A 27,242-nucleotide genomic window follows, 5' to 3' on the forward strand; every position below is an offset into this window, starting at 1 on the left:
TTTGAAATGTTGGTTTTAGTTAACGATAATAACCCTGACTTCATGTGTCATACTCATTTTTGTAAACCTCATTTTTCTGGACAGGCGACTCCGTTTGACAACGAGCTGAATGGGAGCATCCACCTGGACGCTTCTCTGATGCTTCAGCCGATAGATGAAGAGCGTATTAAAGAGAAACACCTGAAAAAGAGTAACACCATCCGCTGGTTTAAAGAGACGCAGGTCCGTAAGCTGACCAGAGACGGTATCTTCCCCAGCTGGTTCCATGGCATGATCACACGCAGGTCAGCTTTGATGAACTACTCATTACTCCAATCAATTCTCTATTGTAGAGAAAATGGGAATATATTTATTATGTGCTGATTGTAACTTTGGTTTCTCAGACAAGCAGAAGATCTCCTGATCGACAAACCTCTCGGCTGCTTCTTGGTGCGTGTCGGTGAAAGCCGGGAGGGTTACACTCTGAGCTTTAGGTACGTGCTACTGTATGCTATGGCAAAACTGAATTATATATGTCAAAATCAACATGCTAGTCAACCACTAAAGGTGCTTTTATTGTGTTAACCCTTACATTGTGTTCTGCTCATTTTGACCCAGAGAGGATTATGTTTTTGTCTGAAAATACTAGGGCTGGGAGATAAAATCAGATTTTTTTATTTATTACAGAATCGATATTAATTCAAATTAAATTGCATTATTTTTGTCCTTGCTTATAGATGAGGTTGACAGAAGTTAGCCACTTTTGTTCCAACAGAGGATTAAATGTGTCGTTATCATAGACTGTAAAACAAAAATCGTCGTTATCTGAGTGTTAAGTGTCGTAATATCCCTTTCAAGTGGACGTGTGGAAGCGACGTGAGACTGAAAGCACTGAAAAACCCTCGTGCTACTCGTATGCTGAGAGAGAGATAAGACAATAGAGCTGCACGATTCATCTTTGAAAGACTGATCTCGGTTCAAACACCCACGCGATCTTCTTCCGTTTCGTCTGTCTATTAAACCTTTGACAATATCATATCGCAACATTAAAGGGGCTATATGCAACTGTTTCCCCAAAATAAACGTAACAATAGCCTTTTTATTTGACCATGTATGACTCAAACATCTCCTGATGAGCATACTGACACCTTGTCAGCTCACAGTGGGTGCACCTATAAGCCTGTATCCTATTTTTCCTATTTTCTGTCGGGTCGGATTTTTCGCGCGTTGTCTGCGGATGTGACGTCAAGCGCGTTCATGTTAAACGTTTCAGATCACTCTGCCACCACCGCTAGTCAGCAAACAAACTTAGTTTCTCAAACAATATATGTATTTGACTGTTCTTACCTCTGTAAACATAATGTTGACTTCTTTGCAGCGGATGACTTGTGAAGTGTGCACGTACGAGAGCGAGCAGAAAGGAAGAGCAGTTCCGTTTTTTGGCCACAGGTGTCAGTCGCGAGTTTAAATTTCAGAAAAAAGCATATAGCCCCTTTAAAATCTGTGTTGGCGCTGCCGCTGACCCGGAGAGAGTCGCCATGAAACAGCAGTCTTTTCAACTTTTCAAAGAAATAAGGTTTTATTAAAGAAGTTAAAATATAAACACTGATGTCTATGATAGCGATCAAAATAGAGTAAATCAGCTTTTGGAAGAGACTTGGCGCTTAAGATAACGCATTTCTCGATTACATTGTTTCACCTCTAGGTGGTGACAAGTGACTGTTAAAAAATATATTTGTTATTGAATCATTTATTCAAGAGAATGTATTATTGTATGATGCTTCTGAAATAAAAGTCAGAAAGATCTGATGAATTGTTTTTATAAATATGACTATACATGTCTTATACATCATGTACAGTCTGTATAAGTGTATGATTTAACTTTTACCCATGGTCTAGTGTTATAAAAAATTGTCGAATATCGAATCAAAATACTTGTAGAATCACAATTCTTTTTAAAAAAATCGCAATACATATCGTATGGACATCCAAGTGTTGTGATCGAATCGGGAGATAGGTGTATCGTCCCAGCCCTAGAAAATACTATTTAATGTTATCGAATTGGACTAAAACGTACTGACTTTGCTCACACAGGATATAACAACTTCCCATAAAAAATTACATAATAAATAAATATATATATATATATATATATATATATATATATATATATATATATATATATATATGCATATATATGTATATGTATATGCATATATATATATGCATATATATGTATATGCATATATATGTATGGATGTATGTTTTTATATTCCATAAAAACTTAAACTTACATGGTGTAAATGTACATAATAATTGAATTTCAGCAGCACAATTTATTTAAATTTAAAATTGTTTACATATTTTTACATTACTGTTGTATTATTATTATTATTATTAATTTATATGAAAAGCTATGCATTTTTATTGTTATCATTAACATTGATGTAACATAAGTCCATTGAAGGCAAGCTTGACGAACCCAAGTGCAGTTTATTTAACAAAAAGTGACTAAACTTGAACTCAACTTGAACAGACTTGAACATGAATCATGAACATGAATCATGAATCTTGCCGACAGCGGGTTATATTGAACAAAGCTAGACATGAGACAAGGGTACTGTGAGGGCAATTTATACACAAGGATTAATGACTATAAAGGAACACCTGTGAACAATCAGACAACAAACAATAAAGGCTTGTTGGACTTCATGCAGTGCTGCGCACACCGATCGGCGGCTGACCTGAAGCAGTGCGCGCCGGTTACAAATTTTGTCCGACTTGAGACGAGCGCCGGGCCACGTGACTGTGACGTATACCATCATAGTACAACGAGAGCAGCGGCTGATTCATTCAGTGCAGCGTCTCCAGAGCGGCTGCACCATAGATATACATAATAAAGGCCTTTATTATGTATATCTATGGGCTGCACAAGCTCTGATGATGACACAGCTGTTTCACGATTGGCCGGATTCAGCACATGACAATGATCACGTGTTTCGTGTTTATTCGGACACCTTCAATTACACTAATGCTCACAAATCAGAATTTTAGTAAAATCTCTTTTCATGTAGTCGCGATATTATATTGTGTCATGTTTATCAAAATAAAACATAAAAAGTCCACTAATACAAAATAAGTGAGTGAATTCGGACAGCCGTCGAACGTACATCGGCATCAATACACTCGTTATTGCAGTGCAATATGGGATTGAATGAGTGCACTCAATAATGTCCACTATGGTTTCGGACACCACTACAAATGGCTGTCCTCTCAAATAACGCCCTATTTGAGGGTATAGGGGGCGATTTTTGGATTCAGCCCATGATTATGAAAACTACAAAATAAAAGACATGAAAACATAAACATGAACCAAAACTCAAAACTAACTTGACAATTTAAATAGTTTATTTTGTCATTTTATGTATGTTTACTATTTTTATTATTATTAATAATATTATTATTATTATTATAAGTAGTCAAATTTATTTATATAAAAATAGTAACAATAAATAATATATAGAATAATATTGATGATTATACTTTATCATCAAATATTTTAAGTGTAATTATATAAATAATAATAATGAATGCATATGAATAAATCTAAATAAATTGCATAAATTAATAATAACAATGATAATTTATTATAATGTGCAAAAACTAATGTGCAAAATTCTAATTGTATTGTTGTTGTTGTTTGTTTAATTAATTATTGTTGCTATTTTTTTTATTTTTTTATTTGTATAACGTCTCTGGTTCTGTTTCTCTATAACAGGGGTGCCGACCGCTGCCGTCACTACATGGTGGAGATGCAGAACAATGGGAAGTATGTGATCCTCGGGGAGGACCGGGCTCATTCCTCTCTCATAGACCTGGTCCAGTTCCACAGTCAGGTGGGCATCAAGCCCTTCATGGAGCTGCTCACGGTGCCCTGTGGTCAGGTGGGTGTGCGTCACTTGTGGAAGTGCTTTCACTTCTCTTTTGTGTGGTATAAAGATGGAGTGTGTGTGTCTGCAGATGTGTGATCGGGAGCCAGACTATGAGGAGCTCAAAGCTCTTACATCATCATCATCATCGGAGAGCAGCGCTGTGTTTCATGCGGAGGACATGGACCCGTGTTCAAATAAAGTGCATGTACAGATGCAGAGACTCTTCCTGCCGCCGGGAGGAAACTCGAACGTCGAGTCGCACAAACCCCCGGTGCTCAAACGCATATCTGACCGGCGCAGACGGGTCGAGGCCGCACAGATGGAGCACAAGGACGACGACCCGAACCTCGAGAGCAGGCCGTTCCCTCGACTCTACCCGTCCATACGACTGGCCATGAGGGAAATCCAGCAGATCCAACAGGTACAAACACACAAAACATGTAGAAGATATATAGACCGGCACACTCTTTACTCCAGTGAATATTTCTCAGGGTGGCTTTACATATACGTGTTTATTCAGTTTGTATACACATAGACATGTGCCGGTATTCGGTAATGCGATAAATCGCGGTAATGAATATGCACGATATTGTTATCGCGGGCGCTTCAAAATACCGTGAAAAATAATAGATCCGAATTTAGATTTTTAGAATGCGCATTATAGATTATTTTCCATCAGCCGCTTAAACAAACACTGCGTATATGCTGCGTGAAACACGTGCGCACTCTGATGTAAACAATCGCCACGTGTATAAGCATGCGGCCGGTGCGCACTTCTAGTCTAATGTAAACAGTCCTCACATGGAGAAGCAGCATGGTGGAAGGAGGAACGCCGCCGCCTACAGTCTGGCCGCCGCCGATCTATCCGGATCCATCCCGCTTCTAAAAGCAGAGCTGCCAACTCGACGCATTCAGCGCGAGACTCTTCACACGCGACACATCCGTTTTCTCACGCAGAGAAAAATCGCGGAGCAAAGAGGACACGAAGACCGTCAAACAAGACAGAGCAGGTTACTTTTGATATGAAACAGGAGAACAATTGTGTCACAGAACGTTACATTTAAACCATTTAATGACCAGCAGCATGTTAGAGGACTAAAACAAATAGATAAAGAGGAGTATTTTGCTGAATATGTGCACTGCACTTTTTTACATATTTATTATATTTTTACTTGTGTCATTACATAATTGTTATTATAATGAAAACCACATTATATTTGATTTAATTAGTTATTTGTAACCTTTAATAATACCAGCTGATAGGGCTCTACAGTATATGGTTTCATAGCATTATGTGAGATATTTTTTTTCTTGAGAAAAAAATAACATGTGGGCTATCTACTGTAGCCTTCCTAATATTTATCCAAAATTATTCAATATTGAATCAAGATTTAAATCAGATCCCAAGTATTGAATTGAAATCGTTAAATTTGTGTTAAGCAATACAAACAGTAGCCTACCAGTCATTGTACCATGTAATCATTGTAACATGCTGTCACTAAACTTAATAAAATTCAGTTTAGTTACCAAATGCTTTGACAATCACAATTACACCTTGTGATGCAAGTTTTTATTTATTAAACCCCCCCCCCCCCCAATCCATCTGTTTCTCATGTGCAATTAAAATATCGTGATAATACCGTATACCGTGATAAAAGATCACTCAATTAATCGCAGCATGAAAATGTGATACCGGCACATGCCTAGAAACCTCAAGCTTAGACTAAGGGGGAAATTAAATACAGCTATTATAACGTTTGCACCTTTATGGGCAACACCCCCAGGGCATGTTGTCACACTATACGGGGCAAGTTGTCACAATGGGAACCTGCTATTTGACAGAATTTTCAGATATATATAACACTGGGGAAGGAAAAAAAAGACAATGTAAAAAAAATATATAATCTAATAGAAAGATATTTTATATTTATTTATTTGTGTGTGTGTATGTGTATATACACTATATATAAATAGTATAATGATTAATTGTAATATGCAAAAACTAATATCCAAAATTATAATTATTTTTGTTTATTTGTTTAATCATTTATTAAATAAAATAGGTTATTTAGTACCATTGATATAATATTATATTTTTTAACATTTTGAATTAGACTTAATTTTTCTGTTTTCACTTTAATTTAATTAGTTTAGTTTTGAACTACAGGTATGTCTACCTAGTTTTGTTAATTTTTACTTTTTTTTAATTTTAGTCATTTTAGCACTTGAAGTTAAATATACCGGTATTTTATTTCATTTAACGTATATCTTTTATTTCAAGTAACAAGTTTTTAATATATAAAATATATAATATTAATATTATAATAACCTTGATCGATATAATATCTCTGTTATTTTAGTTCGGGTTTTTTTTGGTCCTTTAATTTAGATCCTGTTATTGAAACAAAATCACACAATATTTCACCGCGATTGCGTAACAAACAAAGTTTTCCTGCCAGAAGAGCCTCATTTCTGTGCCGTAGGGAAAATGCCACCTTGATAGTGTGAGCTGAAGAGCCTGTGGATTGACATTTTGAAGTGTTTGTTTTTGTTCAGACAAAAGAACATTGAACTTGCATGATTTTCCCAAGTGAACTCCGATGTTCACTAGACTGGAATTTACACCGGCTTTCATTTCCTCTCTTTACATGTTGTTTCAAATCCCATGTCTTTCCCAGCACTTCCAGCAGAGCCAAGAACAGATCCAAGTCCCCTCCGGCAAACCCTTGAACTCGTGGAAGAAGACGGGTGAGTCCTGAATCAATCTTTATTATGTTTCTTTTCATAACTCTTTTCAATGTCTTTCATCCATGAACAACCCATATGACTTCCTTGAAACATAAAAGAAGATCCAAAGCATCTCCTGTATGGAAGGCATTTTCTGCCAAATTTAAATAAATAAATTAAATGATTAAAATGAAAATTAAAACCAGATTAACGATTTCATTACAGAAAACTGTATGCAAAAAAATGCATTATCCCTGTCCTCTTTCACAGTTTTCATTTTCGTTTTCATTTTAATTCCTCTTTTATTTCACAGTTTTCATTTTAATTCCTCTTTTATTTCACAGTTTTCATTTTAGTTTTCATTTTCAAAGACAACCAAAGCTTTGCAACCAAAGCAACCAAATACTCCTGTGCCCTCCAGTGTAGTGGCAGTAAATGTGCACTCAAACTGAATGCAATTTCATATGATGCTGTGCGAGTGGATCAAGATCATTTTTAGTTTATTATATACTGAAAATGTTCACAAAAATCCAATTTTATGGTGCATTTTTCTGCATTTTTGCAGTTTTGAGTGAATTTATTTGCATTTTTTGTGTTTTTCTGTGTTTCAGATGCATGAAACTGTGGAGAATGAAACTACAGATGTTCTTGATGCTGCTATCCTTTTTTTTTTTTTTAGGTTTATGTAAATGTGAAATTTTTATGTAGTTACAGTGAAAACTACAGTGATTTAAAGCAATTTTAACTTAATTTTTATTATTGGTTGTAATTTTATTTAATGTAAATTATGCTGTTTTAGGTGATTGAATAAATGATTGTTTCATACACTACAGATCTCTGTTTTTGAACGCATGAATGAAAATCACTGCACTTTCGTGCCACATTCAGCCTGAGGAGTTTAGTGTTTATTGTCTGTCACACAAGCTGATGAATGTGTGCTGTAATAGGAGGAGCTTTAACAGCTCATATAAGAGTGATCAGAGTCTCAGGTCTCGCAGGATTTACAGGGAGTCTCACTGAGCTTCAGATGGATCTCGTAGTGCTCGCGATTTTACTGTCCATCACCTTCAGCGCCGGTCAAGGTAATACTTAGGGTTACTGCAAATCACATTCATTATATAAAACCTGTGTGTGTGTATGTATATATATACAGTACCAGTCAAAAGTTTGGAAACATTACTATTTTTAATGTTTTTGAAAGAAGTCTCTTATGCTCATCAAGCCTGCAGTTAAAAAAAAACAAAAAAAACAAAAAAAAAACAGTAATATTATGAAATATTATTATAATTTAAAATAATGGTTCTCTTTTTTAATATACTTTAAAATGTAATTTATTTTTGTGATGCAAAGCTGAATTTTCATCAGCAAGTACTCCAGTCTTTGGTGTCTTATGATCCTTCAGAAATCATTCTAATATGCTGATTTATGATCAATGTTAGAAACAGTTGTGCTGCTTAATATTTTTTTTATAACCTGAGATACTTTTTTCAGGATTATTTGATGAATAAAAAGTTAAAAAGAACTGTATTTATTTAGAATAGAAATCTTTTGTAACAATATACACTACCGTTCAAAAGTTTGGGAACAATAACTATTTTTTTTTAAAGAAATTAGTACTTTAATTCAACAAGGATGCGTTAAATTGATAAAAGGTGATGGTAACGATTTATATTGTTAGAAATGTTTTTATTTTGAATTAGGGATGGGGCCGATCCGATCCAGTATCAGTATCGGGACCCGATACCAGCGTAATTCACGTATCGGATTTTCCCGATCCAACCTGCGGAGATATCCGATATCCATGAGTCATGTCTGCGCTTTAATGTTGTCTGCTGAAATGACTCCAAAAGTCATTCCCGCCGGCGAGTCTGCTAGCTGGCAGCAAACTGCGGAATGGATTTCCTGAACGGAGGCGCGGCTCAATGAGACACAGAGTTATGAGAGAAATCCGTTCCGCAGTTTGCGGCTAGCCACATGTCCGCTTTGTGTAAATACTTCACACTGGAAACGCCGCAGAGCAAGACAGCTAACGTTAAATGCAATGTTTGCAAAGCCGTGATTCAGAGCTCTTTAAAGCTCCCTCGCGTCGTACAACACAGCGAACGCAATCAAACATTTAAAAAAGCACCACGTTACTGTGCGTTCACACCAAACGCGAATAGCGCGTCAAATTCGCGTCTAGTTGGACGCTTGAATATTTTGAATCCATTCGCGCGTCCAGTGCGAAATTGACGCGCGTCTGAGGTGAAATCCGTCTGTTCGCAAGATGCTGATCGAGCATTCATCGAGAGAGTTACTGCATCGGAGCGAGGATCACCCTTCAGATAGTGTGTGTGTGTGTGTGTGTAAGCTGTTTACACTTGCACTTTTCTTATATTTCAAGACTCTAGTATTTGACATTTTGTGAATGTAATAAATATTGACATTACAATCAATTTGAAACCCTTAAAGTTGCATATTTGTTTTCAGAATGGGATTTTTCCTGTTAACAGTATTTCCTGTTTTTTTACTTCCTTTTCTGACCTTATAATTTACCTCAAGTTGCCTTTTGGGACATAAGTTACATGCATAACTTACATACATGCATACATACATAGCCTACATACATATCATACTTGCATGTTGAGGGAAGTTTATTTCAGCATCATATAAAATAAACAATAATGATAACAAAAATATTAAAGCAAACACAGCTCTGGTATCGGAATAGTATCGGTATCGGCCGATATCTAAATTCAGGTATCGGGATCGGATCGGAAGTGAAAAAATGTGGATCGGTGCATCCCTATTTTGAATAAATGCTGTTTTTATGAATAAATGCTGTTAACGTTTTACTCATCAATGAATCCTGAAAAAAGTATTCCAAAAAAATATATTAAACAGCACAACTGTTTCCATCATTGATAATAACGGAGTATCAAATCATCATATTAGAATGATTTCTGAAGGATCATAAGACACCAAAGACTGGAGTACTTGCTGATGAAAATTCAGCTTTGCATCACAAAAATAAATTACATTTTAAAATATATTAAAAAAGAGAACCATTATTTTAAATTGTAATAATATTTCATAATATTACTGTTTTTTTTTTTTTTTTTTTTTTTTTTTTTTAACTGCAGGCTTGATGAGCATAAGAGACTTCTTTCAAAAACATTAAAAATAGTAATGTTTCCAAACTTTTGACTGGTACTGTGTATATATATATATATATATAGACATAGACAGACACACACACACACACACACACACACACACACACACACACACACACACACATATATATATATATATATATATATATATATATATATATATATATATATACAATATCAACAGCACATCGTAACAAATATCAACAGCACATCTTGAGTTATGGTTCAATTAAAGGGCTATTAGTGTGATTCATGAAGGTACTTTGGATTTTTCTATATATATATATAGAATATATTTTTACTGCATGAATTAATCTTTTGGTCTTTCAAACAAATGCCATTAATACCTCTGAAATATGCATATAGAATATTGATGCATTCATGTCTTGTTGCATTTATCAGTGTTAGTGGTGGATGGTGTTTTTGGTTTTGATTTCCAGGTGCCACACCCAAATGTTGTGTTGAAGCAACTAAAAAGTTTCCTTTGGAAGTTCTGCGGAAGGTCATAAAATATGACGTCCAGACGGACCAAGGAGTGTGTGCGATTGATGCCCTCGTGTGAGTTATTTATATTTCATGTCTTCTGAATTATGAATTAAAGCAGAGAATAGCACGTGTCAATCATAAACCTCCTGTTTCAGATTGCATACCAAAGACAAGAAATACTGTGCAACACCCAAGCTGGAGAAACTTGTGAAAAGGGTACTGTCAAAATTGAGGAACGATCTTAAATATGGTTCTACTGTTTGAATGGGATCAGAGGATATAATGCATCATAAACGTGTATAAAACTAAAGGATGCATTTACTTTCTTTTGTAACACTTTATTATAAGGTGACAGTTACATGTTACATATACTTACTATAGTAATAACAGTAAATTATGCATAATTACAAGTATCTAACCATACATGTAGTTCATAATTACTACTACTTATTTGTGTAATTATACTGTAAGAACATCCTTAAAATAAAGTGCAACCGTTTGTTCTCTTTGCATGTGTTTCTACATTAACTTGCTTAACTAGGTTACCTTGCATATGTCTTGAACACATTTTGTTTAATGCTTTATAACTTTCTTACAACAAAATATATATTTGTTTTATTATATTTCTCATGCTTTAAAGGCACATTATCAATATATTTTTACTTAATGGTAAAAATTTTAAACAAATATCAACATTACATCTTGAGTTATGGTTCAATTAAAGGGCTGTTAGTGTGATTCATGAAGGTACTTTGGATTTTTCTATTTAAACAAGGGTCTATAATGAAAAAAAACGTCAGTCTTCTGAGTCAAGACAGATATTAAGATATTTACAAACTTATATATATATATATATATATATATATATATATATATATATATATATATATATAGAATATACACACACACACAAGTTAACAATGAGCAATATACAGCATTTCTTAATCTTTGTTAGATTAACAAAAAATACAAATACCAGTAGTTTGTTCTTAGTTCACAGTACATTAACTAATGTGAAGAGACATTATTAGTATATCATTTAAAAAAAAAACATTTTAAGGCGACATCATGAATACATTTTTGTTAGTTCATATTAATGCCATGAGAATTATGTTTCCAGCCGTTTTTATTAACTACTGTTAACAATCTTTCTGAATCTTACTGAAATATATGTAGCATATAAAGCGGTAACTTTTACAAAAAGGCCCCTTTAATATTAGTAATGCATTAACAAATATTATATAACACTTGAGCAATACTTTTTTACACTATTCATTCATCTTTGTTAATGTTAGTTAATAAAAATAGAGCTGTTTTCTATAAAATTTTCGCTCAGGTCCATTAAATAATATGAACTGATAGAACTTTTGATTTTTATAATGTGTATTAGCAAATGTTAAAATTAACATTTAAAGGTATGTTCAAAATTAAAAACATTTAAATCTTGAGTCTATACATCATAAATCCTCCTTCCAAAACGTGTTTTTGTCGTACCCTGATTCACTATATTAAGCCTATTATGCGTGTTTATATTTTACACCGGGCGGGACGGTTTTCGCGGGAAATTGCGTAGACATACGTCACTCGCCGTGCGCGTCGCTCCGGCTACTTCTTCGACGCCCGTATGGTATGGGAATGCCATAGGTTTCTATTACTCAACAGGTGAGTACAGTATGTTATTGAAGATATAAATTGCCATATGTAGAGCTCTCTAACAGACTTCATTGTAATTTTTTAGTTTTTTAGTTATGAGAAAAAAATACATTCAGCCGCATAGTCACGACCAAAACAAAGTTCTTCCCCATAATGCATGGTTTTGTTTTTTTAACCGCTGGAGGGCCAAACGTTACATTTATAAATGCTTTACAAGTATTTTTTTTTTTTTTTTTTGTTAATTCATGTTAACTAATGAAACTTTTTTGTAAAGCGTTTCCCGTAAATTTCATCTAGAATACTTTCTACAGTAATCAATGTTTTTTTTTTTATTATTGCTTAAAACAATACACAAGTAGTAACAGATAACAACAGAATACAAAAACAACAAAAAACAAAGCAATGGGGGAAATAATATAAATTAAACGAACAAATTATGAGAATTACATGACACTGAAAAAAGTAAAAGTGTTACAAACAGTTAATGTGTTTAAAGAGCACCTATTATGGCATTTAAAATGTTCCTAATATTGTTTTAGAAGTCCCCAACAACAGTTTTGCATGCATGCAATGACAAAAAACACTTTAGTTTTCTTATTATATGCATTTATTTTTACCTGTTTTGACCGCGATTCTCAAATGATTCGTTTAGTGAATCACTTTTCAAAACCCCGCCTTTACGTGACGTTAATCTGCGGTGATTGGTCAAATGTTAGCAGTTTACAGAGATAATACTTATATTGTTTAACACGGAGTACAATGATGCTTTTATCAATTAAATTGTGTTATAATAATAATTATAGTGCACTGCTTTGTAGTTTGTAGTAAAAAATTAAAAATAAGATTTTAGAATTTAATGTGATGTTAGCGAGCATAGCCCAGAGTTCATATTGTAAAAGCACAATCAGTCTTTGTTTGCGTTAGCCCGATGCATAAACATAACGTAAAAAAAATAAAATGCAGTACTATGTGGTATTACTCTATTATTTAAGACAACTCCTAAAACAACAACAAACACTTCACATATCTCAATACAATTGTCATTGAAGACCTAGAAGCTAAACGGTGCTTACACAACAAACGAAATATTAAGCATGCTACATAAAACATAAAAGCAACAATTATTAATAACACTTACAGGTTGTGATACGGAGGAGGAAGCTGATGCAAATACCAGAGGTGGGAGTAAGTCACACATGTGCAAGTCACAAGCAAGTCTCAAGTCTTAACCTTCAAGTCTCAATTTTGTGAAAAGCAAGTCAAGTCAAGTCACTGCTTTATGTCAAGCAAGTCAAGTCAAGTCGTAGCTTGGGTCACAAGTCACTGGCAAGTCATACAAACGTTTGATGATTTCACTGAATTTATATATTAAAATAAGTTAAAACTACATAAGCTGTGGACTATGGTTTTATTTGCAACATTTTTTTTAAATATGCATTTCCACATAGGCTACAGCTGAGTGGTTACTACAATAAAAATAATAAAAAAATAAATAAAAAATTCAAACTACATAGCCTAAAATGTAAATGTAACTGAAATTAGGCTAACTTTAAAGCATGAAAAATAAATATGCCTCAAACATTGCAGAAGACCATTAAAAGGTATTAAACAATTCACAATTCAAGTATAATGGTTCCTATGCCACCAAATGGCATTCTTCAAACTGGCATCCCCTTTATGGAACATGAACACATCCCAACAAGTTAGATCTATCCTTTTTTTTTAAAAAGAATAACAAGAAAAAAACTATAATAATTGAATTGACACAAAACTTACACCTGTCAATCAGGTGGATTGACTATTGTACATTATTAATCTGTGTGAGTGAGTGATTTATTAATATTTGTGAATGAATGTGTGTGCATGTGTATGTGTGAAAAGTGTATTGTTTGCATGTCTATGGTTGTGTTTGACTGTGTGTGTGTGTGTGTGAGAGAGAGAGAGAGAGAGAGAGGTGATTTGATTGAGTGTGATTGATTCATTAATATTTGTGAGTGAATGTGTGTGCGTGTGTATGAGTGAAGAGTGTATTGTTTGTTTGCATGCGTGCATGGTTGTGCTTGCAAGTTTGAATTTTTGTTTTGTTTATTTGTGTATGCATGGTTCGGTTTGAAAGTCTGTATGTTTTTTTTCTTTGTGTGTCTTTTCACAATCTTTTAGTGGTATTAACTAGCGATTTCTTTTTACTTATATGCCCTATATACTAGCGTTATAAGCTAAACAGTTTTTAGAGATAAAACTCTTTACATTCGATTATCATGAAAACAAATCGCAGAAAACGGTAGACTGTATAATGCATTATTAATTATTATTAAATTACAGTTACATTTTTTTTTTATATTTCTTTTAACATTCAAGTCAACCCTGGGATAGCAGACTATATTGGTAGCATAGCATATAACTAGACAGTACAAAGGGATGCATGCAGGTAAGAAAAACTGGAATATGGCATATTTTAACATATTTTAACCCGATTTTCATTTTCAAGAAAATATTTTTTCTCTGTGCTTTTGTATGTAAGGGATTATTCAGATCATAAAAAAAAAATCATTAATCCACTCGAATATTATTAAAAATATATAGAAAGCCTTTATTTTATCATGGCTTTAATATTTTAAAATCAGGTGACAAGTACTTGCACAACTATGCGTTGTGGCTAATGAGCCTTTGTCAGGGTGTGTGACCAAAACCCCTTTCACACAGAGATTCTGGAAAATACACGGATAAAGTGACCCAAGATTTGACCCGGGTTCGTTTGATTTAGGCCAGTCTAGCAGTGCCAGTGATTTCCCGGAATCAGAGATTGTTCACACACAACCCGTAAAGACATGTAATGTCTTAGCAGCGTCTTAAGTTTGCTTATGAGCTGCGACCACGCTTGTGCATTTTTTTTTTCTCTGATTCGATCATAAACTTGCGCATTACGTACCGTTTCACAGCAGGCGAACGATCCCGCGCTTCAGCGTCATCACTACGACACTGCATTATTACGGCTTTTGTTCACACAGCGCGCGTTCCTGCTGCGTCACGTGATTGTTGCGGTGCGTTCAAATACAGATATTTATTTTTAAAAAGGCAAGTTATTTCGAGTCATTTACCTCAAGTCCGAGTCAAGTCTCAAGTCATGAATATCAAGTCAAAGTCAAGTCAAGTCTTTTATTAATATTTGTCAAGCAAGTCTCAAGTCCTAAAATTTGCGACTTAAGTCTGACTCGAGTCAAGTCATATGACTCGAGTCCCCCATCTCTGGCAAATACACTTGGAACTGAACCTTCCTTCAATATCAGCCAGCTCGCGAATCCAAGTTTGATTGCATTTAAGTTGGTAAAGCAATCATCTTCAAAATGGCGCGAACAAAGCACAAGGCTCGGACTATACTTCTGTGGTATAGTTGTATACGAATTATAGCCACTTAGTCTTCAAATGCTCCTCCTTGTGCAGATGAAAAAAGTTTGTTTTTGAGTCGCACTTCAGAACACAGCGTCTCGTTGCCATGACGTTTTCACTGGCGTCTTGGAGCGCAATAAGTGGGCGTGTCGTATTCAAATAACTTGACAAGTTGACGTCATCTAGTCAGAGAAAAAGCTTCGGTCTTCTAACGATTCATAAAAATGACTCAGAGTCGACTCTTACTTTTGAAAGACAATAACTTTATATACGGTGCACTTTCATATTTAAAACTTTGCAGGATGTTTTTGTTCACTTAGATCTATGTTACACACTACATGAAAGGTAAATTTCGAAATTCCATGATAGGTGCTCTTTAAGGCTTTTTTGTTCTCAGACAACTTAGGTATTTTTCAAGTTCTTTCATAAATATAAGAAAGAGAGGTTTAGCATTTAGATTTATGAATATGGAATTTTGCTAGTAACAAGATCAGATTAATCACATAAAAATGACCCTTTTTTTTAGATTGGTCAAAGCCTATAGGACCACATCCTTCCAATACATCACACATTCATTATAGATTTCAGACCTAATAAATCCTAAAACATATTGCCAAAACATTTTCATAAATGGACAATACCAAAAAAAAAGATGAACTAGTTTCGTCAGAGATGTCACAGAAAGAGCAACTGGAGAAAATATCCTTTTTGAACTTTTTCATGTATTGATTTGCAGGGTAGCATTTATGAATTATTTTAAAATAAATCTCTTTTACTTTCTTGGTAAAAAAAAAAAAAAAAGAGATGTGGAAGCATCCACACTCACACTTGAGCAGACAATAATGACGACACGAGATACAAGGCATATTTTTATTTCTAAAAAAAAGTTAATTCACAACACAGAGCGCATTAAATCAAACCATTTCACAGTTTACGTCAGATGCGTTTACAGACGTTTGGCTTCCCCTTCATTATAATACTATCTAGAATCAGAGGTTTTTAATGGACACAGAGTCTAAAGACAATGAACAATGACGATAAATCACTCAGGATCCAAGTTTTCATAATAAAATGTGGTCCAGGTTTTAACAAACAGTTGACTAAATATAAAGCAAGATAAGCCTTTTTAGATCACAACATGTTTTCAGCTTCACTACATACGCATTTCACATTCAGTGGGTTTATATGGGTTATTTTGGCACATTACTTTTGCAGATGTTTTTTTTCTATAGACGCTGCGCTTTGAGCTTTACATGAAGCAGAACCACTGACCGTCAGAATAACAGCTCTCAAACACACCAACAAAAAAGGTCACTTTTGTTAATAAAGGCAATTTAAACCCAAATCAACAAACGAGTGAGCAGTAGTCAAGAAAACATCTCTTATCGCAGTCAAACACAACACTAATTAAATCAAATAAATATGATTCAAAATAAATAGTTGGCACATAAAACTGAATTAGCCTTTGCACTGCTAACCTCAACTATAAAACCTTCCCGTTACTAAGATTGGCACAGTGCTTTCTAACTAGACAACTAATGACCAGTGCGGTTTCCTTCATCATGAGGAGGTGAAGAGAAACTAACGATAGCATCAAGGAGAGTTACTTGATTGTCTTCTGACCGGTTGTTGGGTATGAACCAATATTATGAAAATTAAGTGACAGTGAAGCAGAATTGGGGCTGGTCGATATTATCATGATAATCACAATACAAGTGAAACTCGAAAAATTTGAATATCGTGCAAAAGTTATAATTTTGATGATTAAAACTTACAGCTTATGAAAACCCCAAATTCAGAATCTCAGAAAAATTGAATATTACATGAAATCTATTTTTTTTAAAGATTTTAAATACAGAAATTTCAGCCCTCTGAAAAGTATAATCATGCATATGTACAGTACCAGTCAAAAGTTTGTAAACATTACTATTTTTAATATTTTTGAAAGAAGTCTCTTATGCTCATCAAGCCTGCAGTTAAAAAAAATAATAAAAAAATAATAATAATATTATGAAATATTATTACAATTTAAAATAATGGTTCTCTTTTTTAATATACTTTAAAATGTAATTTATTTTTGTGATGCAAAGCTGAATTTTCATCAGCAAGTACTCCAGTCTTTGGTGTCTTATGATCCTTCAGAAATCATTCTAAATAGTAATGTTTCCAAACTTTTGACTGGTACTGTATATAGTTATATATACTAAATATATTAGTTTCACCTTTTAATTTGAATTACTCAAGTACACTAACTTTTGCACGATATTCACATTTTTCGAGTTTCACCTGTATAAAATTACAGAACATTGTGAATATTGAATATTGTTGAAAATTAAGATTAATAAAAAGAAGTGAGTGGTCACTAGGTTTGTTTTTTGCACTAAACATTTTTAATGGGCTTTGAAACAGTAGATGTTCTGTCCAAATCATGGTTGCTTTTTTCATTGGGGCAAAAAAGAAAAAGAAGAAAAAAAAAGAAAAAAAAAAAAAATCACCAATTTTAATTATTCTATAGCCAATGACAAAATATCGAGATATATATTATTGTCAAAATTTGGAAATATATTGCGATATCAAATTTGTCAGGTGCAATCGTCCAAACAGAGTCAATCATTAAAACACGTGCTGCTTTCTTCAAACACAAATGACACTTTCTGATCTTTCATTTCTTTAATGGACATTTGTTCTCTATATACTGATTAGTATAGATAAGAATAATTTGATTCATGATTCTGAATAGACACCTTAACCAAAATAACATGTAATTTACTAGATTGCTGTGGTCGATTTAAAATGTTTAATTAATCTGAATAATAATAAAAAAAAATTAAATGAATGATTCAATGACTCAATCATAAATGCTTGTTTCATTACTGGATGAATCAGTGTTTTTGGATGAATCTTTTGAATGAATGATTCAAGACAAATTTTTTAACAGTCACGTGTCGCCACCTACTGGTGTAACGATGTAATCGATAGTTATTTGAAGCGCCAAAAAGGTGATTTGCTCTATTTGGATCGCTACTGTACATCAGTGTTTATATCTGAACTATAAACTTTTATCCCAGTAATTCTGTGACTATGAATATTTGTAACACAGAAATAATGTTGAAAAGACTGAATATACATGACAACGACTCTCTCTGGCTCAGCGGCAGCACCAACACCAACACCAATCCGAGTGTTCACTACATCATGCAGCTCTAGTTAACGAATCATCTTGTAATGAATGTCACTTCAGTTCTACTTTCCGAGTATGAATTATCATGTGAAGTAAAAGACGGAACAATATAAATGCAAACACTGTAAAAGGTTTCGCCACAAACTCGACTAGCGATCACGGGACGGCTTTTCACCGCGACGAGAAATATCGTCACGTTTTAATATCGCGAGATCTCGTCACACCCCTACTGAAAATATAATTACCCTTCAATAATAAAATAAAATTAAGAAAATATTAAATAAAATGGTGACAAAAAATAAAATCCCCTTATTTATTATTACCTTTCAAAAATAAAATAGCACCACCTAAAATAAATAAATAAATAAATAAAGATATTTTATTTTGAAAGGAAAGATTTATGGGTATCTTTTTTTTTTTTTAAGTAGTATATTGAAGTAGAATTCAGTCATAATTTACTCCCACTCCAAACCTACAGTGTATGGATTTATTTATTCTATGGAACCATTCAATAATAAAATAACACAAAAATCAAATCGAATAAAAAATAAAATCCTCTTAAATATTATTACCCTTCAAGTAATAATTTAAGGGGGATTATTTATTTTTTTTCATTATTTTTTGTGTGCGTGTGTTATTTTATTTAAGTTGATGATATTTAAGAGGATTTTATTTCTATTTCATTTTTTTTATTAATATTCTTAATTTCTTTAGTAATATATTTTTTCAAAAAATAAAATAAAATCCCCTTAAATATTACCATCTTTAAAAAAAAATGTTTTTTGAATCAACAAAGAAAATAATATGGGAGAAATATTTTGAAATAGTATATTTAAGTAGAACTCGGTCATCATTTCCTCACACTTCAGCAGAACATTTACGGTGAGCGTCCGGTGTCTCGAACACACTCATGACAGACACGTGACTATTCACGGGGTGATGATGTTATTAACCAGGCTGTGGAGACACTTAACCGCACATGTTGAGGAACAGCATCGGGATTGAAACTGCGGATACAGTCGTGGTGTGTGTGTGTGTGTGTTTTACTCCTCCAGAGCCTCCAGGAAATCTGCCACGGACTCCACCACGTAATCGGGCACGCAGTCCTTCTGCCCCGGCTCCTCGCTGTCCCTGTATCTGTGCGCCTCCTCCAGCGTGGAGACGCCCGTGAGCGTGAGGACGGTGGAAAGCCCACAGTTGCTGCCGAACAGAATATCCGTCTCCAAGCGGTCGCCGACCATCAGCGAGCGATCCGGATCCAGGTCGAACTGACTGGCGATGCATTCGTACATGAAGCGGCTGGGCTTCCCGATGACCGTGGCCTTCCTGCTGCTGGCCGTCTCCAGAGCCGCCGTGAGACTCCCAGAACCTGCCGGACACATCACACACTGCTATTGTAGATCACTGAATCACCAGCACAATGACACACTTCTAGAGGCATTTAAACCCTAAACAACAGCTCTGGTCACACTGGGAAATGATTGGCTTTTAGATGCGGATATGTTCCCAACAGGCTGTTTCAACACATTTCACTCCACATTTAAAAGTTATTTTCAGGTTTCCACACTTTCTGACCAATAGATTTCCCTGGTTTTTCCAATGATTTTTCCAGTAGTTATGACTGAAGAAGGACTCGTTTCATGCAAATCCTTCTAATAACAGATTTCTATTATTTTGCATATTTTTAAGGTTTCCCAGGACTGTGAGAACCCAATATTTTGCTTGGAGATGATTTGCATGGTGTATTTTAATGACAATTAAGCACATATACACCTATAACTATTATACATTTAAATTAAGCCTTTAATTTATGCCGATTAAAAAAAAAAATCAGACTAATGGTTCAAATAGACTACTTTCTTATATACACACACATACATAAGTTACATACATATACACACATACATACACACACACATACATATATATATGAAGAGTTCAGATGCAAAAGCCTCTAAGTGCCATCTGAAATTTTCTTCTAGAATGATCATTTTTATCAAGCTCGTATATTTTAGTTCAGTAATTTCACTTAAATGGAAATTGATAGGTAATTTTCATTGCCATTTAAGTGAAATTACTGAACTTAAATATACGAGCTTCATAAAAATGATCATTCTAGAAGAAAATTTCAGATGGTACTTAAGAGGTTTTTGCATCTGAACTCTTCATATACATATATATATATATATATACACACATGCATACATTCATTTACAATTAGCAATAAAAATTTAATGTATATACACACTGCTACCAATTATATATATACATAATGTGTGTATGTATTCTAGCTCCTTAACTTTTCCACTTATGTTTTTTGAGGTGAAATGTGACCTGAACTACACTGAAACACGTTCTACGAATGATTTGAATATATATATATATATATATATATATATATATATATATATATATATATATATATATATATTCATATGAGCTGCACTGAACATCCCAAAAGATCCCTCCTCAACGCCTCACCCGGGGTGATCCTGCCTCCTCTCAGCGGGTGCCAGGGGTCCGGGTCGGTGGCCAGGAACAGGCACTCAGAGTTCATCAGATAACAGCTGGCTTTGGCCAGCTTCATGAAGGTGAAGTTCTCGTCATATCCGACCAGCACAGCCTTGACATCCGGATCCAGAGGGCAGTTGTAGATGCTGGTTCCCGGCTCCCGGTCTGCGGCTTCATCCTCCTCCAGCACCGGCACCCCGGCGTCCTGCAGCTCCTTCATCACCCCGCCGCAGCCGATCACGAACACCTTCCCCTGGAGCCGGGCCACATCGCGCAGGTACGCGGCGGAGCAGTACGCCGAGCTGAAGATCTCCTCCTCCGCGATGTCCGTGAAGCCCAGGCGGCTAAACTTCTGCACGTAGTTCTCCCGCGGCCTGGTGCAGTTGTTAGTGACGAAGAACACCCGTTTTCCCCGCTGCTTGAGCAGACTGACCACCTCCGGAGCCCCGGTAACGGCCGCTTCCCCGTTCCAGATCACGCCGTCGCAGTCGAACAGCACGTTGTGCTTCGAGTCCAGCAAGTCACGGATCTGAGCGCCGCGGAGCGTCACACAACCCCTGCCGCCACCCACCGCACCTGCCATTCTGCTGGCTTGAGATCCTATGATGGAAAGGGTTGAACTGCGACCGTTTTATTTGAACGCGATGACGATTCTGTACGTTAACCGTTAGTGAAATGAACGCAGAACCGAAGCGGAGCGGTTCACCAGCACGTCCATCTCTGCTGTTCCTGCAGACGCCTGATGACGGACCAATCACGTTCTAGTATGTCGGAAAGGATACGCCCCTTCCCTATGTGTCCTCCAATCAGAAAGCGGGAAGCAGCACGATGATTGAAGTGGGCGGAGCTTAGTGACCCAGAGGTTATCTCTAATTGGCCAGGTACAATGGGTCTAGTTAATCATTTTTCATCATTTACAGCTTTGCTGCAGTTTTTGTTTATTGGTTCTTTTTTATATGGGGACCGTACAAAAAAAACATGATTAAAGCTAAAGACCAACCCTACCAATCCTGTTTACATTAGGTTAACACTGACTTTTAACTAATACGTTTAACTCTGGCAACATATAGAAATTATATTATAGCCTACATACATACAGTACCGGTACAATTTTGAAAGAAGTCTCTTATGCTCATCAAGCCGCCATTTATTTGATCAGAAATACATAAAAACACATTAATATTGTAAAATGATTACAATTCAAAATAACGGTTTTCTATTTTAATAGGCTATACTTAGAAATAAATTATATTTTAGTGACACATGCCAGAATTTTCAGCATCATTACTCCAGTCTTCAGTGTCACATGATCCTTCAGAAATCACTCTGATATGATCATTTATTATCAAAGTTGTGTTGCCTAATATTTTTTTGGAATCTGTGATACTTTTTTCAGGATTCATTGATGAATAAAAAGTTAAAAAGAACCGCATTTCTTTCACATTTTTTTAACAATATAAATCTTTACTATTACTTTTAATCAATTTGACACATCTCCTTGCTGAATAAAAGTATTCATTTCTTTAAAAAAAAATAAAAATACTGAATCCAAGCTTTTGAATGTTAGTGTATATTGTTACAAAATATTAATATTTTAAATAAATGTTGTTCTTTTGTAACTTTTTATTCATCAAAGAATCCTGAAAAAAAGTATCAGTTTATAAAATATATTAAGCAGCACAACTGTTTCCAACATTCATAACAAATCATCATATTAGAATGATTTCTGAAGGATCATGTGACACTGAAGACTGGAGTAATGATGCTGAAAATTCAGCTTTGATCACAGGAATCAATTACAGTTTAAAATCAACACATAGAAAACTGTTGTTTTAAATTGTAATCATATTTCACAATATTACTGTTTGTTTTGTATTTTTAATCAAATAAATTCAGTCTTGATGAGCAGAGACTTCTTTCAAAAACATTGAAAATCTTACAGATCCCAAACTTTTGAACAGCAGTGTATGTATGAATGTGTGTGTGTGTATATGTATATATATATATATATGTATTTATGTTTTTAAAAAAAGATATCCAGAGCCTCTTATAGTGTAACTAGATAAGAACTGGAGTTTGCCCTCTCTGACTAGTTGCACTAGTAATATAACTCATATTGTTACAGAGAGTAGTAAGCAGTGACTGACCAATAGAGATATCATTAAATTCATGTTTAAATCTAAAGCATGTCGAATAAATGAACACGTAACATTTGAGAGTTCAAATACATTTAACATTTTATTTAGTTTTTGTAATCGCACAGGTCTCCCAAATGCTAGGTGGCGGTCATGTATCATAGCGTGGAGAGATCCGATTCACTTTTAGCGAATCCGTTCGTTTCAGTGAACCATTTCAGAGAAGCCCCGGCGTGGTATTTGTCTTAATTCAGTGAAGAAATAAGTAGATAAATACCACGGCTTATCACCATATTCTTAAATACTAGTTCATATTGATTATGTATGAAGTGTTCTCCATAAGAGTCGAGCAATTTACAGGAGCTTTGCGAATCGGTTCAACTGAATCATCAATGAACGACTCATTGGTGAATCGGACCTCACTAGTGCAGGAACACGAGAATTAAAGCTGCTTGAAAACTACTGCATATTACCAATAAGTAATATGATTAAAGCTCTTTTTAAAGCTTTTGAGGTCAGATGGAAATCCTACAGGCACAGATTCGTCCCCTGGATAGCTTTAAATCTGCAGAAAAACGAGAGGTATAGTTCAGTTTGTTCTCTGCTTCAGGTTTGATCAGCAACAGCCTTGTTCACCATTACCGCGTGTTTGTTATTCTCCCAGAACTCTTCGTCAGGTGAAGGATCGATCCCAAGACAAGTTGATTCAGGATGAGGAGGTGTCCGAATCTCTCGTGTGTTTGTTCACTGAACTACTGAGAAATGATCTGAAGAATCAGCGTGAACTGCTCCGGTTACTCCCTGAATCTAAACAAAACATTTACACTAATGCAGAGAGTGAAACGCAGGATGCTCCCAGTACAGTGATGTTGAATACTCTGGGCTTCGTGACCGAGCGGAAGTGCAGCTCACTGCAGCTCGCGGGAACCGGAGTGTTTGTCTCGCGCGGGCGCGCGCAGAAAGGAAGTGTCGTGGCGATGTATCCAGGTATTCTTTATATGACGTCATGTGTCAGTGTCAATGTAACACTTCAGTTCGGAAACATTCCAGACATCTTATTTAAATAATAACAAAAAATTGTTTGTCTAAAAAAAAAAAAAAAAGTGTTACCTTTAACTTTTTAACAGAAAGAGTATATGTATATACAGTACAGGCCAAAAGTTTGGAAACATTACTATTTTTAATGTTTTTGAAAGAAGTTTCTTCTGCTCATCAAGCCTGCATTTATTTGATCAAAAATACAGAATTTTTTTTTTATATTGTGATGTATTATTACAATTTAAAATAATTAGTTTTCAATTTATTATACTTTAAATTATCATTTATTTCTGTGATGCAAAGCTGAATTTCCAGGATCATTACTCCAGTCTATCACATGATCCTTCAGAAATCATTCTAATATGATGATTCATTATCAAAGTTGGAAACAGTTCTGCTGCTTAATATTTTTTCATAACCTGTGATACTTTTTTTAGGATACTTTGATGAATAAAAAATAAAAATAATAATTAAAAAAAAGAAGCAAAGTTTTTTAAAATAGAAATCTTTTGTAACAACAATAACAAAACAAAAAAAAGATAATTTAAAGTATAATAAATTGAAAACCAATTATTTTAAATTGTAATAATATATCACAATATCAAAAAAATTTATTTTTGATCAAATAAATGCAGGCTTGATGAGCAGAAGAAATTTCTTAGAAAAACATTGAAAATAGTAATGTTTCCAAACTTTTGACCTGTACTGTATAAGTGTAAATTAAATAAATGAATATAGATGTGTATGTAATTTTTGTGATAATATAAAATATTTTTAAAACTGAATTCGTGACAATATATAGTTTTTTTTTGTACTGGTTAATACATGATTTCTCTTTTCAAATAATATATAAATTATATTCTCTATACAATTTCATACTTATGATCGTGTCTAATAAAGTCAGATTAATTCTTGTTCTGTCCTGCAGTTTTCCTCTGTTATTAATATTTGAATGTATTATAATCTTAATACTCTAATACTTCTGTCTTTTTTTTATAATGATTTTTTAGACCAACATTTTTAATGTTGGTTATATACGTCTGTTGCATATGGAATTCTTCATAATCATAAGAGTTATGTTTTGATGTTCTTCTTTCACAGGAACCATCTATCAGGCAGATGAGCCGATCTTTTTCCAGTCAATCAGAAATCCATTTGTATTCAGATGCATAGATGGCATTTTGATTGATGGCAATGACAAAGCCATGTCCAAGATAGTGTTCCGGTGAGCATCATCATCATCATCATCATCATCATCATCCTGCTAGCTTAAAGGGCTCCTATTCTTTTCTATTCTTCTTTTTTTAATTTTAATTTTATTGAACTCTCAAAATTATAAAATTCAACAGCAAGTTTTTGACACATTTCTTGTATACATTTTCACATTTTGTAAACATAACAACAATAATTTAAATAAAAAGAAACAAAAGAATATGGTAAGGGGCGGGACATTTCACAAACACGCTCAAAGCTCTTGACCAATCACAACACACTGGTCCAGCCGACCAATCAGAGCACAGTGTGCTTTTCAGAAGGAGGGGCTTCATAGAGACAGGAACTAAACAGAGCGTTACTGACAGACTGGGAAGCTGTGACAATGGAGAATATGAGGGAAAAATATGTTTTTTGAGCATTCAAGCACGAAACCTTATTCTAGTAGAGCCCAAAAACTAAATCTAGACATTGAAAAAGGCCATAATAGGTCCCCTTTAATGCTTTCATTCACAGTGCATTATGAAGTGCAAAACATAGACACAAATGAAATGTTGTCTGGTGAAAACAGGTCGTGTAGTGGACGGGACAGGTTGGGTCCCTTCAGTTTGAGTGACAGCTCCTGGTTAACGCCTCATCCTGTGAACCCTCTCGCAGTGGGACAGTACGTCAACAACTGCTCTAATGGTCAGTCAGGTTGAAACATTAAACGTTTTACTGTCCACAGTTATATAAGATAATACCTTTGAGAATAATCTGTCTTGTTATCCACAGAGAAAGCTGCGAATGTCTGCTATCAGGAGTTTGACGTGCCGGATGGATTTCCTCTTGAGCTCCGTCAGTTCCTGCCGAACGTTAAATACAGAGCTGATAGTCAAAGGCAAGACCAAACATTTCATGTGCTAGTGTTATTATTTAGGACATTTACATTTTCTGAACATATCTTGTTTTCTATTTCAGACCTTTGCGCTGTGTTGTTCTTGTGTCACTAAGAGATATTTATCATGGTGAAGAACTGTTCTCCAACTACTACACAATTGTGCATTAAATTGATTTATAAAAAAATGTGTTTATACATATATATATTTAAAACCTAAAATTTGTAGATATATGGAAAATAAAGCAAAAGTGTGAAAATAAGCAAAAACCTGGTAACACTTTACCAGGTCTCATTGGTTAACATTAATGCATTAGTTAACATGAACTAAGAAATACATTTTTACTGCATTTATTAACCTTAAATGTTCATAGTGCATTAACGAATATTAACAACTTGATGATAAAATGTATTAGTAAATGTTACAACTTTAAAGTTTTTATTATTTCATTAGTGTTTAGTGCATAAGAAACATTAAGGAATTTGTGACCAGGATCAGAAACAATCAGGATTTTTTTTAAATCTGCACCTTAATTAATAGTTGCTATTTAAAATGTCCTAATATGGTATTCTCTAGAGTCTAGACAATACAATGGCACTATCAAGTATTTGACATGCATGCATGTTATACGTTACCAAAAATCCCCTGAAATAAATTCCAGGGCAAAAATATCCACTTTTATTAATGTTTTCAGAAGCAACTTGCAGCTCAAATGTGACCCTGGGCCACAAAACCAGTCACAAGGGTCAATTTTTTTTAATTGAGATGTATATATATTTTCCATTGATGTGTGGTTTGTTAGGATAGGACAATATTTGGCCGAGATACAACTATTGAACATCTGGAATCTGAGGATGCAAAAAAATCGAAACATTGAGAAAATCTCCTTTAAAGTTGTTCATTTCTGTTGGCGATTGTGCAGCATTCACTCACAAAAATAAATGTTTTATATATTTACGGTAGGAAAT

At 34.5% G+C, this 27,242-nt stretch overlaps 3 protein-coding genes and 1 long non-coding RNA gene across 6 annotated transcripts in view; 3 read left to right on the forward strand and 1 right to left on the reverse strand.

The window, feature by feature from the left end:
- Positions 1-7,468, forward strand: part of LOC311076352 (myosin-IIIb) — a 41,961-nt gene extending 34,493 nt beyond the window's left edge. The window contains exons 25-30 of the mRNA XM_084104511.1: positions 85-284; positions 384-473; positions 3,758-3,923; positions 4,000-4,332; positions 6,590-6,659; positions 7,250-7,468. Coding sequence (XP_083960637.1) covers positions 85-284; positions 384-473; positions 3,758-3,923; positions 4,000-4,332; positions 6,590-6,659; positions 7,250-7,257 — 867 coding nt within the window. The 3' untranslated portion in view covers positions 7,258-7,468. The remainder of the gene's footprint in view (positions 1-84; positions 285-383; positions 474-3,757; positions 3,924-3,999; positions 4,333-6,589; positions 6,660-7,249) is intronic.
- Positions 7,469-7,580: 112 nt separating this feature from the next.
- LOC311076379 lies at positions 7,581-10,789 on the forward strand. 2 transcript variants are annotated; one of them, XR_014604653.1, is made up of 3 exons: positions 7,581-7,720; positions 10,234-10,351; positions 10,435-10,789. It is a non-coding gene; the product is annotated as an uncharacterized lncRNA (long non-coding RNA). The 2 variants fall into 2 exon arrangements; XR_014604654.1 differs by lacking the exon at positions 7,581-7,720 and having other exon boundaries at positions 10,075-10,351.
- Positions 10,790-18,922: 8,133 nt separating this feature from the next.
- pdxp (pyridoxal (pyridoxine, vitamin B6) phosphatase) lies at positions 18,923-21,752 on the reverse strand. The gene is made up of 2 exons (XM_084105054.1): positions 20,982-21,752; positions 18,923-19,869 (listed from the first exon to the last, which is right to left on the reverse strand). Exons 1-2 carry the CDS (start codon positions 21,592-21,594, stop codon positions 19,544-19,546), a joined length of 939 nt encoding a protein of 312 aa, XP_083961180.1. The 5' UTR covers positions 21,595-21,752; the 3' UTR covers positions 18,923-19,543.
- Positions 21,753-21,754: 2 nt separating this feature from the next.
- Positions 21,755-26,722, forward strand: setd9 (SET domain containing 9). 2 transcript variants are annotated; one of them, XM_084105056.1, is made up of 6 exons: positions 21,755-21,892; positions 23,811-24,133; positions 25,286-25,409; positions 25,968-26,083; positions 26,171-26,276; positions 26,357-26,722. In XM_084105056.1, exons 2-6 carry the CDS (start codon positions 24,013-24,015, stop codon positions 26,442-26,444), a joined length of 555 nt encoding a protein of 184 aa, XP_083961182.1. In that variant the 5' UTR covers positions 21,755-21,892; positions 23,811-24,012; the 3' UTR covers positions 26,445-26,722. The 2 variants fall into 2 exon arrangements, with proteins under 2 accessions (XP_083961182.1, XP_083961181.1); XM_084105055.1 differs by lacking the exon at positions 21,755-21,892 and adding an exon at positions 23,484-23,728 and having other exon boundaries at positions 26,357-26,557.
- Positions 26,723-27,242: the final 520 nt, after the last annotated feature.

Source organism: Abramis brama (assembly GCF_963993115.1).
Source record: "Abramis brama genome assembly, chromosome: 25".
Classification (NCBI taxonomy): domain Eukaryota; kingdom Metazoa; phylum Chordata; class Actinopteri; order Cypriniformes; family Leuciscidae; genus Abramis; species Abramis brama.